The following is an 18,420-nucleotide window of genomic DNA, read 5'->3' as shown; positions in this document are numbered from 1 at the left end:
TATCTCTTGTCTCTCAAATATGTGACTATGGCCCCTGGCCGGTGTGGTTCAGTTGGTTGGGCGGCGTCCCATGCACAGAAAGGTTGCCAGTTCGATTCACAGTCGGGGCACGTGCACAGGTTTCAGTCTGGATCCTCAGAAGGGGGGGTGCAAGAGGCAGTGGATCTATGTATGGTTCTCACATCGATGTTTCTCTCTCTCCTCCCTTTCTCTTGGTCTAAAAATCAATAAAAAATATTTTTTAAAAAATATGTGATTGTGGTGTTTCTAGGTTCACAAGAATATTTTATGTCACGTTATAGACACTTATAACTGGTTGAATGCATGAATGTCTGAAGGCACAATTACAAAATACAGGATGGGGCAAAGTTAGGTTTATAGTTGTGAGTGCAGAAAACAGAGTTTATTCCTCTGTTACTATTTGTTAATTATTGTATTATTTTTCATCTGAACAACTGTAAACCTAACTTCCCCACCCTGTATTTTACTAGGAATGTGATTATCCAACTGTGCATAAAATAAAACCCCACTTGCTGAATAGATGCAGCTTATAGAGTAAAAATGAGCAAGAAAGCTATCATTTCGTCCATAGCATCTAAGTCGGGGGTGGGGAACTTTTTTTTTTTTTTTTTTTTTTTTTTTTTGCTGAGGGCCTTTTGGATATTTATAACATCATTCGGGGCTGTACGAAATTGTCAATTTAAAAATTAGCCTGTTATATTTGGTCACACATTTACTTAACTTGCCCCAAATGCCTTGCAAGGCCAGACTAATTGATTTCTCGGGTCTTATATGGCTGGAGGGCCGGCCAGGCCCCACCCCTGCTTTGGATTTTAAAGGACATCACCCCATTAAACAGCACGGTGTTGTTTCAGGAACCCCTGACATTTCACGATGTGGCCGTGGACTTCACCTGGGAGGAGTGGCAGCTCCTGGACCCCGAGCAGAAGGACCTGTACCAGGACGTGATGTTGGAGACCTACAGCCACCTGGCGTCACTGGGTGAGGACAGCTCCCCTGTGTCACTCGGTGGGTGCCCTGTTTTTCCTTTCTCAGCTGCTTAACTGCTCAGAATGACTCCAGTTCTCTGGCATGGTGTGGTGGGATCGCAGATCCTTCTCTTGCTGCAGACAGGAGGGTATTATGTCCCTTTTCCTGAGAGAAAAGTCTTTGTGTTACCGATGGGAAGTCTGTTCATTCCCTGCAACGTACCATTCTCCCTTATTTATTCTTTTTTGTTAATCCTCACCTGTGGAGGGGAGGAGACAGAGAGAGAGAGAAAAACATCGATTGAAAGAAACATCGATTTGTTGCCTCCTGCATGTGCCCTGACCAGACCATGTATATAGCTTACAATCCAGGTACATGCCCTTGACTGGAATTGAACCTGGGACCCTTCTATCCACTGAGCCACACCAGCCAGGGCTCATTCTCCCCCCCTTTTTTTTTTTTTTTTTAAGCATTTTATTGATTTTTTACAGAGAGAAGGGGAGAGGAATAGAAGGTTAGAAACATCAATGAGAGAAACATTGATCAGCTGCCTCCTACACACTCCCCACTGGGGATGTGTCCGCAACCCAGGTACATGCCCTTGACCGGAATCGAACCTGGGACCTTTCAGTCCGCAGGCCGACGCTCTATCCACTGAGCCAAACCGGTCAGGGCCATTCTCCCTTCTTGACAGCCGCCACCCCAAGATAACATGTCTAAGTCTCTGTCCTTGTTCACAAGCAGGGTATCGAGCCAGCAAACCAGACACGCTCTCCAAGTGGGAACGAGGGGAAGAACCGTGGACAGTACAGCGTGGACGCCACTGTCCAGTCTCTCCAGGTGAGGGGGGGAGAACCAGCAAGGCGGGCGGCCGGGAAGTCACATTCCAGTCAGAGGCCGCTCAGAGCTGTGACGGTGAATGAGGAAACTCAAACCTCCCTTTCACATATGAAAACCTTTTTTCTTTGTAGAAGTTTAGGGGAAAATATACCCTTTTTTTATTGTTTGATAAAAAAGCTTATTTCATATTCCTCTTGTTTTTGTTTGCATAGTTTTCTTCCTCCCGGGATTCTCAGATCTTCCTCCTTTTTGTTCATGGTCATGGTGTCTCTGCCTGTGTTAGCACCTCTCTTGCTATGAAACCCTACTTTCCCGGCCTCTCCGGAAAGATGGAACTTGGAATTCATCGTTTTTTTCTTGCTACTGGGCCTTTGTGCCCTGGATGAAAATAGTGATTTCCCTCCGTAACATCCAGTCCACCTTGGATGCTGTGTCCCCGTGATAACCTGTTCTTCGCGGCCCATTAATGTCTTTCTTCACTCCTCTGCCTCCAAGGTTCCTAATTTTCAGTTCTCCTTAAGAGAACTCTTAAGATTTCCTCTGTTCGCATGAGTGAACTTCTTTCTGTTCTGTGACATGGACTCCCAAATGGACTTCTCCCTCAATATTGTCTAATGTACACTTGCTTTTTGTGTATTTTACTCATCATCATGGAGGCTGGTCTCTGATTTCCCATTTTGTGAGAGAGCAGAAATCATCTTCCCTTTATTCTGAGCTTTTTTTTTTATTGTTGTTGTTAATCCTCACCTGAGGATATTTTTCCATTGGTTTTCAGAGATAGAGGAAGAGAAGGGGAGAAACAGAAGGAAACATCGATGTCAGAGAGACACGTTGATTGATTGCCTCCCACACGAACCCCAGCCAGGGCTGGGGATCTCGAGCCTGCAACTGAGGCAAGTGCCTGTGACCAGAATGGAACCTGGGATCCTCCAGTCCCTAGGCCGACTCTCTAACCACTGAGCCAAACCGGCAAAGGTCCCTTTATTCCTCTTTACCTTTAATTTCTCTTTGAGCTCTAGATATTTTAAATTCTATCCATCCTGGCATCACCTGGGATGTTCCCTACTTTCTGAGCTCCCTTCTTAAAGGTCTCTACTCCTTCATTTGATGAACCAAAAAGTATCTGAACCTCCTATGTGAGTTACAGCCCAAACTAGGTCATAACTTATGTCTGCTTCAAGTGACTTCCCCTTTAATTTTCCTAACTCAGATTTTCTTTATTCTTCGATGTTATCACTGCATTTTTATTTTCCTAAAACTTTTGTTTGTTCATCATATTTTAAATGGTTTTACTTAGATTTAATTCACATACCATGTAATAAACCCATTTAAATATACAGGCAGCCCAGCCCCCATGGCTCAGTGGTTGAGTGTGAACCTATGAACCAGGAGATTATGGTTCGATTCCTGGTCAGGGCATATGCCCAGTTTTGATCCCCAGTGTGGGGTGTGCAGGAGGCAGTCAATGAGTCTCTCTCATCATTGATGTTTCTGTTTCTCTCTCTCTCTTTCTCCCTTCCTCTCTGAAATCAATAAAAAATGTATTTAAATACTTAAAAAAAATAAAATATATAGTCAGCCCTGGCTGGGTTGCTCAGTTAGTTGGAGCATCACCCTATACATCGAAAAAGGTAGAGGGATAAATCCCTGGTTCGGGCACATATGGGAAATAACCAATCAATGTTTCTCACATTTATTTTTTCTCTCTCTCTCTTAAATCAATGAAAACATATCCTCAGATGATGAGAATTAGAAAAAAAACTGCATGAGCATATATATATATATATATATATATATATATAGAGAGAGAGAGAGAGAGAGAGAGAGAGAGAGAGAGAGAGATGTCTTATATCTATATAGTTAACTAGTTTTTTTTTGTTAACTAGTTTTTAATCTATTCACATAGTTGGAGATGGTTATCACCACAATCAGTTTTGGAACACTTTATATATTCTAATCTTGACCTTGATTCCTACAGCTTTGTAGTAATTACGGAAATTGCAAAGAGTGATTTCTCCAACTCTGTTCTCTTTCAAGACACTTTTAACATCTGGATCCTTTAATTTCCATTGGAATATCTGAATCAGCTTATAAACTTCTGCAAAACAAAAACCAACTAGTATTTCAATAGGGATTACATTAAGTCTGTATCTGAGTTGGGTAGTAATTTTATCTTAAGCATATTCTGTATCCTAATCAGGGTAACTGGTTGGTTTTTCTTAATCTAATTTGGTCTTTAATTTCTTCCCACAACATTTCGTAAGTCTCAGAATAAAAGTTTGACACTTGCCTTTCTTAAATTTGTTCCTATGTATAATATTCTTTGTTATTATGTAGTAAATGGAATTGTTTTATTTATATATATGTGTATGTATATATAATTTTTTCAAATATATTTTATTGATTTTTTACAGAGAGGAAGGGAGAGGGATAGAGAGTCAGAAACATCAATGAGAGAGAAACATCGATCAGCTGCCTCCTGCACGCCCCCTACTGGGGATGTGCTCGCAACCAAGGTACATGCCCTTGACCGGAATCGAACCTGGGGCTCTTCAGTCCACAGGCCGATGCTCTAGCCACTGAGCCAAACTGGTCGGCTATATAATTAATATTATTATTTATTGATTTCAGCATGGAAGGGAGAGGGAGAGAGAGATGAGAGAGAATCATTAACCAGCTACCTCCTGCATGCCCCTCACTGGGGATTGAGCACACAACCTGGGCATGTGCCCTTGATTAGAATCAAACCTGGGACCCTTCAGTCCTTAGGCCAAGGCTCTTTCCACTGAGCCAGACTGGCTAGGGCTGGAATTGTTTTCATTTTTTTAATATATATTTTATTGATTTTTTACAGAGAGGAAGGGAGAGAGATAGAGAGTTAGAAACATCGATGAGAGAGAAACATTGATCAGCTGCCTCCTGCACATCTCCCACTGGGGATGTGCCCGCAACCCAGGTATATGCCCTTGACTCGAATTGAACCTGGGATCTTTCAGTCCGCAGGCCGACACTCTATCCACTGAGCCAAACTGGTTTTGGCTGAAATTGTTTTCTTGACTGCATTTTCCAGATATTCATTTCCAGAATGTAAAAATGAAATTGATTGCTCTCCCATCATATTCTGATGACTCTTAGTTTTAGATAACCAGCATTCCTATCATGAAATTGCAGTTCCTCTTTTAGTGATCTTCGTATACTCTATCATCATTTTAAAAAATATAGCCGTAGCCAGTTTGGCTCAGTAGATAGAGCATCGGCCTGCAAACTGAGGAGTCCCAGGTTCAATTCCAGTCAAGGGCATGTTCCTTGGTTGTGGGCACGTCCCCATTAGGGGGTGTGCAGGAGGCGGCTGATGGATGTTTCTCTCTCATCGATGTTTCTAACTCTCTATCCCTCTCCCTTCCTCTCTGTAAAAAAATCAATAAAAATATATTTAAAACTATATATATATATATATATATATATATATATATATATATATATATATATACACACACACACACACTAGGGGCCCGGTGCACGAAATTCGTGCACTGGGTGTGTGTGGGGAGGGGAGTGTCCCTCAGCCCAGCCTGCCCCCTCTCACATACTGGGAGCCCTCAGGCGTTGACCCCCATCACCCTCCCATCGCCTGATCAGCCTCTTGCCCAGGCCTGACGCCTCCTCCAGAGGTGTCAGGCTTGGACAGGGGACCCCCATCTTCCCCTGATCACTGGCTCTGGCCCCCACTCAGGCCTGAGGCCTCTGGCCCAGGAATCATGCCTGGACAGGGGACCCCCATCTCCCTCTGATCGCTTGCTCCGCCCCCCGCCCAAGCCTGACGCCTCTGACCCAGGCTTCAGGCCTGGGCAAGGGGACCATCATATCCCCCCAATCCCAGGCTCCGCCCCCCACCCAGGCCTGATGCCTCAGCCAGAGGAGTTGACCCTCATCACCCTCCGATCACCAATCACCGGATCGGCCCCTTGACCAGGCCTGAGGCCTCTGGCAGAGGTGTCAGGCCTGGGCAGGGGACCCCCAGCGCCCCGCGGTGGCAGGCTCCGCCCCTTCCCAGGCCTAACGCCTCTGGTCTAGGCGTCCGGCCCGGGCAGCGGGGACCCGCAGCTGCAGCGGCCCCGCAATCGTGGGCTCCGCTTTAGGCCCAGGCAAGGGACCCCTAGCTCCCGGGACTGCCAGCTTCGACCATGCCCAGCTCCCATCGCTGGCTCCACCCCTACTTCCTGCTATCACTGGCCAGGGCGGCAAAGGCGCCTGATTCTCCGATCATGGCTGGGGGGCTGGGGCCGCCTTTGCCCTGCCCCCCAGCTCTTAGCTCCCCCCTGGGTTTCCGATCACTGTCAGTGGCAGGGGGCTTCTTCCTGCTTTCCCTTTCGCCTCCCTGCATTGTGCCTACATATGCAAATTAACCGCCATCTTGTTGGCAGTTAACTGCCAATCTTAGTTGGCAGTTAATTTGCATATAGCCCTGATTAGCCAATGAAAAGGGTATCGTCGTACGCCAATTACCATTTTTCTCTTTTATTAGATAGGATATGTTTTTACTGATTTCAGAGAGGAAGGGAAGGGCTTGTGAGAGAGATGTAGAAACATCAATAATAGAAAATCATTAATGGCTGCCTTCTGCACATCCACTGCTGGGGATCAAGCTCACCACCCTGGCATGTACCCTAACCAGGAATCAAACTATGACATCTTGGTTCATAGGTCAACACTCAACCACTGAGCCAAGCCAGCTGGGCGATAGGCTATAATCTTTTTTTGTTTGTTTGTTTATTCTTCAATTTTTATTTTTTTGTGTGCAGTCACTTCTTTTTTGTGTGTATTATTTATTGCTAAAGTATTACAAAGAGTATTACATATGTCTCCTTTTTTTCCCCGCCCTTGACAATCCCCTGGCCTCCCCTACCCCCCAGTGTCTTATGTCCATTGATTATGCTTATATGCATGCATACAAGTCCTTCAGTTCATCTCTTACCTCCCCCCTCCTGCCCACCAACCCTCCCGTCCTTCCCACTATAGTTTGACAGTCTGTTCGAGGCAGCTCTGCCTCTGTATCTATTTTTGTTCATAAGTTTATAATGGTCTTTATTATCCATAAATGAGTGAGATCATGTGGTATTTTTCCTTCATTGACTGGATTATTTCACTTAGCATAATGCTCTCCAGGTCCATCCATGCTGTTGCAAATGGTAAGAGTTCCTTCTTTTTTACAGCAGCTTAGTATTCCATCATGTAGACGTACCACAGTTTTCTAATCCATTCATCTACTGTAGGCTATAATCTTGATTAGAAAGTTTCTATTCTTTTTCTACACACTCTTTAATGTGTCCCATACCTGTGATTGTTTCCTGCAATTGATGTGATTGCTCCTTTTCTTTAAAGCTTGTATTTTTTTTTATTCTTTTAAATATATATTTTTACTGACTTCAGAGAAGAAGGAAGAGGGAGAGAGAGTTAGAAACATCATTGAGAGAGAATCATTGATCAGCTGCCTCCTGCCATGTTCTCTACTGGGGATCGAGCTGGCAACCCAGCCATGTGCCCTTGACTGGAATCGAACCCAGGACCCCTCAGTTCGCAAGCCAATGCTCTATCCACTGAGCCAGACCAGCTAGTGCTAATGCTTGCATTCTGATAGCGTTATATTTTTGAACCTAAGAGTACTACAAGAAAAGATAGAAATAAACAGACCTTGTCCTTACTCTCCATGTTGCTTTTATTCTCAGTAGAAGTACTATATATTCAGTAATTAACATATATGTTAGGTAAAAATTACTCTAAGGGAAATTAATACACTCGGTGATACAATGGGTGTTTATCCAGATCTGAGCTTTAGCAGTGGGAATGGCTCTTTGGTAAGGTGCCTTTAAGCACGTAGATGAGGGATATGAGCCAGGAATATGGAGTTTTCCAAATGTGAGACAAAGGGAAGTTTAAAGAGTTGATCCTGGAATGTGTTTGTGGAACTTCTTGGAAATTTGTCTTCATAGACTATAATGAGCAAGAGGGAAAATGACTGGAAATAAAGATAATGGGGTGGCAGCTGGAAGTTTTGAGATATTGGTCATTTAAGACCTTGCTTTCATTCCAAATGAGTTGAGAAACCAGTGGAGACTTTTGGTAGAGGAGTGGCATTATTTAACTAATTCTTAAAATGGATCGCTTTGCCTGTGGTGTGGAAGGTCAGCATTATCAGGGGGAAGAGTGTCCTGTTATACTTATGCTTACAATTTTTGATGGTAAAGCAATAGAGATCAAAATGATCAAAGGTAAAAGGTGCGTAGGAATGCAGGAGTCACATGAAAAGGACTAAATTGTCTGACCTAATTTGGGGAGCCTTTTAAAAGTATCTAAAGTTGCCCTGGCTGGTTTGCACCTACCTAGTCAATCAAGCCACATAATTCCTGGAGTAATGTTTGAGTCCTCACTTTCTTTACCTCTTCTTCCTTCTCCCATTGAGCCAATCAGTGAACCTTGTCTTTTATTTTTATTTATTTTTTATTTTTATTTTAAAAAAATATATTTTTATTGATTTCAGAGAAGAAGGGAAAGGGAGAGAGAGAGAGAGAAACATCAGTGATGAGAGAGAATCATGGATCAGTTGCCTGCTGCACGCCCCCTACTGGGGATCGAGCCGGCAGCCTGGGCATGAACCCTTGACCGGAATGAAATCCAGGACCCTTCAGTCTGCAGGCGGATGGTCTGCCCACTGAGCCAGTCCAGCTAAGGCGTTGTCTTCTCTTTAAATACGCGGTAGGCAAAAGTAGGTGTACAGTGGTGACTAAGCGAAACACAGAGTTTATTCTTATATTATTATTGTAGAATACTGTTTCATTTCACGTAGGAACAACTGTAAACCTACTTTTGCCCTACCCTGTAAATCCTGATTTCACCCACCTCCCCCATCTCCATTGTTCCTTTCACCATGTCACACAGACTATGATTGCCTTCATTACTTTGCTTCATGTGTCTATACCTATAATTATTAAACCTGGGTTTCCTACAAATTTAACTCAGTTCTGACACTATCTACCTAGAAAAGGGATCAGACACTACAAGTTATGACTTCCGTGCCATAAGACAAGTCCCACTTCAGATGTCAGTGGCAAGTCCATTTTGTCACCTGTGCTTCTGACCAACTGGCTATAAATTGGAGGTGTCATGAATCCCATCCTTGGATTAAATTAATTTGCTAGAGCAGCTCACAGAACTCTGAGAAATACTTATGTTTAGTGGATTTTTTAATAAAAGATACGGATGAATAGGTACATGGGACAAGGTTTGAAATATTTCTGAATACAGGAGGTTCTGACTTTATTTAGCTAAGGTGAACCAACCACCCAGTGGGCACAAGAATATATTCACTAACCCAGAAACTGATCTAGTTAAGAATTTTCATAGAGCCTTAATCTCTAGGCCTTTTCTCCTTTCTAAGAGGTCAGTTAGTAGGGCTGGAAGTCCAACCATTAAATCACTTGGTCTTTCTAGTGACTAACTCTATTCTGAGAGTATGTAGGAGCTCTGTGCTCTCATCTCATTAGCAGAAACTCAGCTGTTTTTATTGTAGAACAAAAGATACTTCTGTCACTTAGGAATTTGTAGTGGTTTCACAACCTCAGTGTGAAGAACTATGCATAAAGATCAAATATTCTTTTTATTTTACATCATATAGGATTGTCACTAAATAGTTACTTCACATGACGGCTTTTTACAAAACAGTTTTATTTCAAACAAGGATTGTGAGGGATTCCAGAATGATTCCCTGTTCTCTTCTGTCCTAGAACTCAGGAAGGCGGATGATCTTCTGCAGCATCACTTGCAAATCCGAAACCTTCAGGAGAGTGTGGACCGAGGCTGTGAACATAGTATGTTAGCAGATACTGTTAATCAGAGTGAAGATCATTCTCTATTCAAGCAAAATTGCAATGATATGTTTGAGATAAGTGAAAAACCTTTAAAATCAAATGAAAATTTTGAAAGCCAAAATAGAAGCTCTAACTTAAAGAATTCTGTGGAGTCGAAGGGAGATGGACTATGTATTCGTCATGCTAACCATGAACAATTTTACACTGAAATCATTTTGCCAGTTAGTACCAAACTCATTAATAATCAATCCTGGGTCATTCAGCAACAGAACACTCACAATGTAGAGAAAGCCCATGGGTGCATTGGAAGTGGGAAAGCCTTTATGAAGATGTCTCAGCTCACTGATCATCAGAGAGTTCATCCTAGACAGGAATTTTATGGGTGCAGTCTGTGTGGGAAAGCCTTTCTCAGAAAATCCTGGCTTACTGAACATCAGAAAATACACACGGGACTCAAACAGTATGAATGTACTGAATGTGACAAAACCTTCCTCAAGACATCCCAGTTCAATAGACATCAGAAAATGCACATGAAAGAGAAACCTTATACGTGTAGTGAATGTGGAAAAGCATTCATCCAAAAGTCTCGGCTCATTTATCATCAGCGAACTCATACAGGAGAGAAACCCTATGGTTGCAATCTGTGTGAAAAAACCTTCTCTACAAAGTTTAATCTCACTACACATCAGAGAACTCACACAGGAGAAAAGCCTTTTTTATGCAGTGAATGTGGGAAAGGCTTCTCAATGAAGCATTGTCTAATTGGACATCAGCGAACGCATTCTGGAGAGAAACCCTATGTATGTGTTGTGTGTGAAAAAGGCTTCACCATGAAGCATGATCTCACTGTACATCAGCGAAGTCATACTTCAGAAAAACCATATACGTGCAATGAATGTGGAAAGGGCTTTATTGTGAAGAGTCGTCTGATTGTGCATCAGCGAATGCACACGGGAGAGAAGCCCTATGTATGCAGTGAATGTGGCAAAGGCTTCCCAGTGAAAATATACCTGACTGCACATCAATGGACTCATACAGGAGAGAAACCTTATGCATGTAGTGTATGCTGGAAAGGTTTCACAGCAAAGCAAAATCTCATTAAACATCAGCTGAAACATACAGGAGAGTATCCCTGTGTATGTAATTTGTGTGGAAAAGGGTTCACCATGAAGACTGACCTCACTTTACATCAGCAAACTCATACTTAAGAGAAATTATGTGCAATGAATGTATGAAAGGCTTCATTATGAAAAGTACTAGAGGCCTGGTGCAGGAATTCGTGCTCAGGTGGGGTCCCTCGGCATGGTTGGTGATCAGGGCCGATCGGGGCTGCAGGACGTTGGCTCTGGGAGCTCACTGACCACCAGGGCGCAGTCCTGTGTTGAGCATCTACCCTCTGGTGGTCAGTGCACATCATAGCAACCCATCGTTCAGTTACTTAGGCTTTTCTATATATGTAGATTCTATGTGTACATGAGCAAAAGTCATGCTACAGAGCAGCCCTACACACATGTAATAATTGTGGTGAAGGCTTTAGGACAGTGGTTCTCAACCTGTGGGTTGCCAACCTGTGGTTCACGACCCCTTTGGGGGTCGAATGACCCTTTCACAGGGGTCGCCTAAGACCATCGGAAAACATATATAATTACATATTGTTTTTGTGATTAATCACTATGCTTTAATTATGTTCAATTTGTAACAATGAAAATACATCCTGCATATCAGATATGTACATTACGACTCATAACAGTAGCAAAATTACAGTTATGAAGTAGCAACGAAATTAATTTTATGGTTGGGGGTCACCACAACATGAGGAACTGTATTAAAGGGTCACGGCATTAGGAAGGTTGAGAACCACTGCTTTAGAAGAAAGACATGCCTTGTAAAACATCAGAGATTTCACTCAGGAAACACTTCCTTTGCATGTACTAAATGTACAAAATTCTCTTTTAGCAACAATGATCTCATCCATCAGAGAATTCACATGGGAGAGAAAGCCTATGAATGTAATGAATGTGTTAAAACTTTCACTACAAACTCAGGATTCTATGTTCATCAAAGAAAACATACAGTCGGGAGGCCCTAAGAGTGTAGCAATTGTGGGACAGCTTTTGACCACTTGTCAGTTGTTAAACATAAGAGATTTCATAGGTAGTTGCTTTGGGGTAAGCCTGTTGCCAGTTGTAGGCCCTCAAGATGATAGTATGCAATGAAGAATAACTTGATGCAAAAAGAGAGATAGGGAAAAAAGAATATGTTACTGCAAAGAAGGTGGTACTGTCTTTCAAGGTCAATTACCTCGTATTTTATATGAAAAAAATTTTATAAAACAAGTGATACAGTGCTCGCTTCGGCAGCACATATACTAAAATTGGAACGATACAGAGAAGATTAGCATGGCCCCTGCACAAGGATGACACACAAATTCGTGAAGCGTTCCATATTTTTTAGACTGATGAAAAGGGACAGATCCAAAGACTGAGAAACAGCGATCAGGCTATCAATCCCCAGAAGGAAAGTAGGGGAGGGCAGGGGTAAGGGGAAGAGATCAACCGAAGGACTTGTATACATGTATATAAGCCAAACCAATGGACATGGACAACGGGGGTATGGGAGCATGAGTGTGCGGGGCGTGGGGGGGGGGAGGTTGGGGGTTAATGGGGGGGATGAGGGCACATTTGTAATACCTTAACTAAAAAAAAAATAAATAAATAATAAAATTTATTGATCAAAAAAAATTCAAGTGATACAATCAGCCTTGATGAAAATATTTCAGGACATTATATGTCTATAAAGGTTATCTTGACATAAATCCTATGAATGTGACAGTAGGAAATTCTTACTGGGAAGTAGTCCCTATCATGATGAATGTGTGAATATTTCTAATTGTTTGAAAGCAGCTACCCCAAAGTAAGACCTCAATAGATGTCAGTTTACACTAGAGAAATACTTTTCTCTGGCAGTAACGTGGCATGGATTGCATAATTCATGTTGCCTTATTGCCACAAATCCTTGCAGAAATAACTCATGAACACATTCAATTTGGTGGTCTTTAGCAAATGAAGAAGAGAAGCCTTGAATGAAAAAGCATTTTGTCACAAGTCTGAAGAGAAAATATACTTCACAAGCCATTGTGGAAAGGATACCATCAGCAATATTTCTGTTCACCTTGCTTTTGATTATAAGTTTTAAACAGTGACAATTACTCTCATCATGAATAAAATTTTAATAAATACAACATTGGTGTGTTCTGTGCCTGTTTCATTATGTAATTAAATTTTGCACTTCTTTAGTTCTATGTTTGGGTTATTTTAGAATAACTGAAAACAAAATGAATATATTCATTTATAAGGATAACAACATATTGTGTTTGACCAAGTTTATAAGTATCATAAAGTGGTTTATAAAACTAATATAAATGTCAGTTTTTATAACTTTAAATTTTGAAATAAATTTAGAATCACAAAAACTGAAATTTTCTTGAGCTTTCCTGCATGCCTTTCATATAACTATCTACTCTTGGCCTGGCTGTGGTGGCTCTGTGGATTGAGCATTGTCCCATGGACCAAGAGGTCCTGGGTTCGATTCTCAGACAGGGCCCATGCCTGGGTTGCGGGCTTGATCCCCAGAAGGGGCATGTAGGAGGCAATCAGTCAATGAGTCTTTCTCATCATTGATGTTTCTATCTCTCTTCCCTTCTCCCTTCCTCTCTGAAATCAATAAAAAACCAAAAAGACCCACATATAACTATCTACTCTCAAAGGTAAAACCTTACATAGTCGCAGTTCATTCTCAAGTGAAGTGAAATTGTTACAGTGCTCTTAACTATAGGATTGATTTGTATCTCTAGTTTTATCACTCATTTTTATTTGGTTTTTATCACATGTAGATTCTTGTAACCACAGCAAAATTCAGAAAATGTTGCTATCACAAACTCCCTCAGACTACCCTTTTCTTTTTTCCTTTCTTTTTTCAAATATATTTTATTGATTTTTTTAAAGAGGAAGGGAGAGGGATAGAGAGTTAGAAACATCGATCAGCTGCCTCCTGCACATCTCATACTGGTGATGTGCCCGCAACCAAGGTACCTGCCCTTGACCAGAATTGAACCTGGGACCTTTCAGTCTGCAGGTCGATGCTATCTTCACTGGGCCAAACCAGTTAGGGCTACCTTTTCTTTTAAATATGTTTTTATTGATTTCCGAGTGAGGAAGAGGGAGATAGAAACATCAATGATGAAAGAGAATCATTGATAGGCTGCCTCCTACACCCCCTACTGAGGTTCGAGCCTGAAACACAGGCATATGCCCTGACTGGAAATTGAATTGTGACCCGGGTTGATGCTCAACCACTGTGCCACACAGGTCCGGCTTTCTTTTCATAGTCACATCCTTGCTCTAACCCTAGTTTTTGGTGTCACAGTTCTCCTTGTACCTATAATTTTTGTCATTTCTTGAATATTAGAAAAATTGAGTCATTTAGCATGTATCCTTTTGAGACAGACTATTTGACCATGTGAGATATAGACAATACATACTGATCTCTGCCCCCGGTTCTTGGTACAAAGCACCTGGAACTCTTGTAAATTTCTAAGTGATAACAGGTAATAGGGTTTAGAAATAGAGTTCATGATCAATAACGCCTATTGAGGAAGGATCCGTAAACCTTCCAATAGGAGGCTATTCAGAGATCTCCCAGGTGGGTGAATGCATCTGAGTATGGGGAGAGTGGTGCACCCTAACTTCATGGGGACAGATGCTCCTGTACTTGGGCCTCTCCCAGATCTGCACAGTGTATCTCTATTTGCCTGTTCATCTGTAACCTCAATGATGGATGTTTATATGTGTATTTGTTATCACTGTCTCTTTGGTAAAAAGTCTGGTCACATTTCTGCCTAATCAATGGATGCTGGCATTTTTTTAATCAAAGGGACAGGGAAACAACAAAAATGTATGTTGGAATTTCATTCATTTCGTGCCTTTTTTCTTCTTTTTTTAAAATTGTTTTATTGCTTAAAGTATTACAAAGAGTATTACATATGTCTCCTTTTGTTCCTGCCCTTGACAATCCCCTGGCCTCCCCTACCCCCACAGTGTCTAATGTCCATTGGTTATGCTTATATGCATGCATACAAGTCCTTCGGTTGATCTGTTATCCTCCCCTTCTGCCCTCCAACCCTCCCTGCCTTCCCATTGTAGTTTGACAGTCTGTTCGAGGCAGCTCTGCCTCTGTATCTATTTTTGTTCATAAGTTTATAATGGTCTTTATTATCCATAAATGAGTGAGATCATGTGGCCTTTTTTTTTCTTTATGCAATAAATTTTTTCTATATTGGGATAGTTCTAATATTTTTTCAATTTTTCATGCTGTGCCCAAAGTAATGAACACTTGCTTTTTTTTGTAATCCTCAGCCTATGATTTCTTTTTCTGAACAGCCTTTATACACACAGAGGGTGGAGCTCAGTCCTTAGCTGCTGCCTTCCTCATGGCTGTAAGGACATTGCTCAGTTCCTCTCTCTTTCTCTTGGCACAGATGTGTCTCCCCACACTTCTTAAAAAGATAATACATTTCTTTATTGATTTCAGAGAGGAAGGGAGGAGAGAGAGAGAGAAATATCAATGATGAGAGAGTATGACTGATTGGCTGCCTCCTGCACACCCCCTACTGGGGATCAAGCCCGCAACCCAGGCATGTGCCGTGGGCCGGAATCGAACCTGGAACCCTTCAGTCTGCAGGCTGAGGATCCATCCACTGAGCCAAACCTAATAGGGCAGCTTTGAGATTTTTCACTTATTATTTTGCTCTTTGTATTTTACAATATTTTATAGTTGACTGAGAGAGATAGCTTTTGCTATTCCAGCATTAATGAAATGAGAAAATGCCAACTGAGCTACACCAGCCAGAGCCAAAATTTATTTATTGTAATTGAAGTTCAAATTATAACTAAATTATAGAATTTCAATTAAAGTTTATATTATACATCTCAGTTGAAAGGCTGGTCCTACATTCTTTTGTTGTGTTTGTCACATACATATTTGATGATGTAAGTAGGTTATTTATGTGATAAATTATTCCAGACTGCAATGCAGGCATACCTCTTTTATTGTGAGTGGCTGTATTGGGCTCATAGATAATGTGTTTTCATTAACACAGACTCCAGTCCCTTCACCACGAAAAAAATGACAACTGCCCTGGCCGGTTTTGCTTGGTGGATAAAGCATAGTCCTGCAGACCGAAGGGTAGATTCTGGTCAAGGGCACTTGCCCGGGTTGTGGGCTTCAGCCCCAGTAGGGGGAGTGAGTGAGGCAGCCGATTGTTGATTCTCTCTTATCATTGATGTTTCTCTCCCTCCATCTCCCTTCCTCTCTAAAAAATCAATTTTAAAAAAATGACAGACAAACCATCAGAGGAGCTGGAAACTCACCAAATGTGTGGAAATTATTGCACAAAGGTCACTGAGACCACCTGAAGACCAGCTGAACAGAAGTCTCTAAGGTTATAAAGAAGGAACCACGTTGACACAGGCTGATACCATCATGCCTTCTTGGATAGCCTTCCCCAGCCTCATACTACTTTGGGCAGATGCTGTAGTTTCTGTGTCATATGTGACTGGAGTGGTGGGTCAGTCTGTCACACTACCCTGTATCTTTTCAACAGCTCATGAAATCTCACCCCTGTGCTGGGGTCGAAGGGCATGTCCTTCAGTTGCTCAAATGAACTCATAATGACCGATGGCTACCATGTCACCTTTGAGAAGGACAAACGTTATAGGATGAATGGAATCATTTCCAGAGGGAATTTGTCTTTAACCATACAGAATGCAGCCCTGTCTGACACTGGCACCTATTGTTGCCGTATTGAGTTCAAAGGGTTGTGTAATGGTTATAAAAAGAATATATTTTTGGAGATAAAGCCAGCTCTACCTAAGGTCACCAGTGTTCCAACACCATCTAAGGTTTTCACCTCTGCTCCTACAACTCCAACACCAACACTAACACTGAACCACAAGACAGCTCCAACTAATGTCACCATGGGCCCAACATCACCTATGGTCTCTTCTACAAAGCCATTAGGAGGACAGCAGGAATTCAAGACAGAAACCACTTCATCTTCTCCACTGCAGACAACAGAAACCCCGCCTATCACACCACAGGAAGCAAGTACGACCAGCTCATCATTGAACTCTTCTTTCCCAACAGATGGGAATAGCACTGTGACCCAGCCTTCAGATAGCGGTTGGCAATACAATGCAACTCACACAAGCTTGAAACAAAATACACCGAGGAACACCAGTAAGTTGTACATTGGACTCTGCATTGCTGCCATGATATTGCTCACCATTTTGGCTGCCATTCTTACCAAAAAATATTTATGTGGGAAAAGAAAGGTGTATCTCATAAGCAAAGAGCCTCCGACCGGAACTTCACAAAATGGAACATCAGTGTGCTACCAACCACATGAGAATCTCTGCTTTGAGAACGATCTTTGTAACGTTTATCAAGACCCATTGGTGCTAGGACCTTTAGGCCTTTGACTGCAGAAAGCACTGACCAGATCTCACCATGTCTGTTCTTTTAAGCTCCAGGATTATTTTTCTGTCAATATTTCATGGTGTTCCAATGTGTCTGTGATGTTCGTTAGAGTATCTTTAGCTCATCAGTGTGAAGTCAAACCTCATTGGTAATTAGTCTTAATTTTTTATATTAAAATTGGCTCAATTTTTCTGGTCATAGCAGAGCCCTCTCCTAAATATGACCTGAACACTTTAGAATTGTATATTCTGTACAGACCTTATGAATCCTGTATCCATCAAGACTTCTCATTGGGTTGACATGAAATGAACCAATACGTTGGTCACTAAAGCTGTCACAAGGAGGGGAATAGGACTTAAAATCAGCAAATTCGATTTGGAACTTAAATGAATTCACTTGGAAGCATTTCATGATTAACTCGTGTTGTTTTTTAATCTTGCAGTCAATACATTACATTTCGTAAGTTCCTGCAAAGTTTTCAAATTATGGAGGCACACAGATTTTTATTTTCTTCATGGGGAAATAGTGTGATTTCACCATTAGATCTGTTTGTTCATGGCTCTGAAAATATGAGGTTTTAAGTGCTTTCCTTGGGGCCAAGATGGGGCCTTTAAGGGAAGAAGCTAGGATGGTGAGTGGAGCAAGTAAATAGGTGGAGAAAATCTATGGCCATGTGATTTAACACATGTGTGCTACTTCTGCTACAGCTGTGCCACATATAGACAACCATCAGGGATTCTGAACTAACTATTAGAATGATGCAGTACAGTGATAAATAAAAGGGCAAAAGAAAGGGAGACGTTAGGGCAAAAGGCCTCTGCCTTAGAAAAGTAAGTGCAAATCTAAATCTGTTTGAGAGTGTTACTAGTTTCACCTGGAATTCTAAATTGTCCCCAAACCATTTTGATTATTAAAATTATTTTAGAAGGGAAAAAAAAAATGACAACTTTCTTGAGGCATTTTCAAGATGTCTCTTTCATAGGATATGACATTGCTTTCTTTTTTGTCCTCATCTGAGGATATTTTTCCATTGATTTTTAGAAAGCGTGGAAGAGAGAGGGAAAAACAGAGAGAAACATCAATGTGTGAGGGACACATGGATTGGTTGCTTCCTGCATAAGTCCTCACCTGGGACAGGCCAGGGAGGAACCTGCAACCTAGGTACCTGCCTTTGCCCGGAATCGAACCC

The 18,420-nt window shown here is 41.8% G+C and overlaps 2 protein-coding genes and 1 non-coding gene across 8 annotated transcripts in view; all 3 read left to right on the top strand.

Annotated features, from left to right (window-relative positions):
- The window catches only part of LOC132216067 (zinc finger protein 345-like), a 108,711-nt gene that overhangs the window by 754 nt on the left and 89,537 nt on the right, over positions 1-18,420 (top strand). For 3 of the 6 annotated variants that reach the window (XM_059665124.1, XM_059665115.1, XM_059665122.1), the window contains exons 3-4: positions 840-1,002; positions 1,732-1,830. In XM_059665124.1, coding sequence (XP_059521107.1) covers positions 840-1,002; positions 1,732-1,830 — 262 coding nt within the window. The remainder of the gene's footprint in view (positions 1-839; positions 1,003-1,731; positions 1,831-18,420) is intronic. The other 3 variants (XM_059665118.1, XM_059665117.1, XM_059665116.1) reach the window with 3 other exon arrangements.
- LOC132217724 (U6 spliceosomal RNA) lies at positions 12,040-12,146 on the top strand. Its single transcript, XR_009448983.1, has one exon. It is a non-coding gene; the product is annotated as a U6 spliceosomal RNA (small nuclear RNA).
- Positions 16,132-18,142, top strand: LOC132216301 (hepatitis A virus cellular receptor 1 homolog). Its single transcript, XM_059665468.1, is given in 2 exon segments — positions 16,132-16,401; positions 16,404-18,142. Coding segments are annotated over 2 exon segments (996 nt in total). The 5' UTR covers positions 16,132-16,235; the 3' UTR covers positions 17,234-18,142.

The sequence above is a fragment of the Myotis daubentonii genome, chromosome 15 (genome assembly GCF_963259705.1).
Source record: "Myotis daubentonii chromosome 15, mMyoDau2.1, whole genome shotgun sequence".
Taxonomy (NCBI): domain Eukaryota; kingdom Metazoa; phylum Chordata; class Mammalia; order Chiroptera; family Vespertilionidae; genus Myotis; species Myotis daubentonii.
The sequence above is the reverse complement of the archived record's forward strand: the minus strand, read 5'-3'. Positions and strand labels throughout refer to the sequence as shown.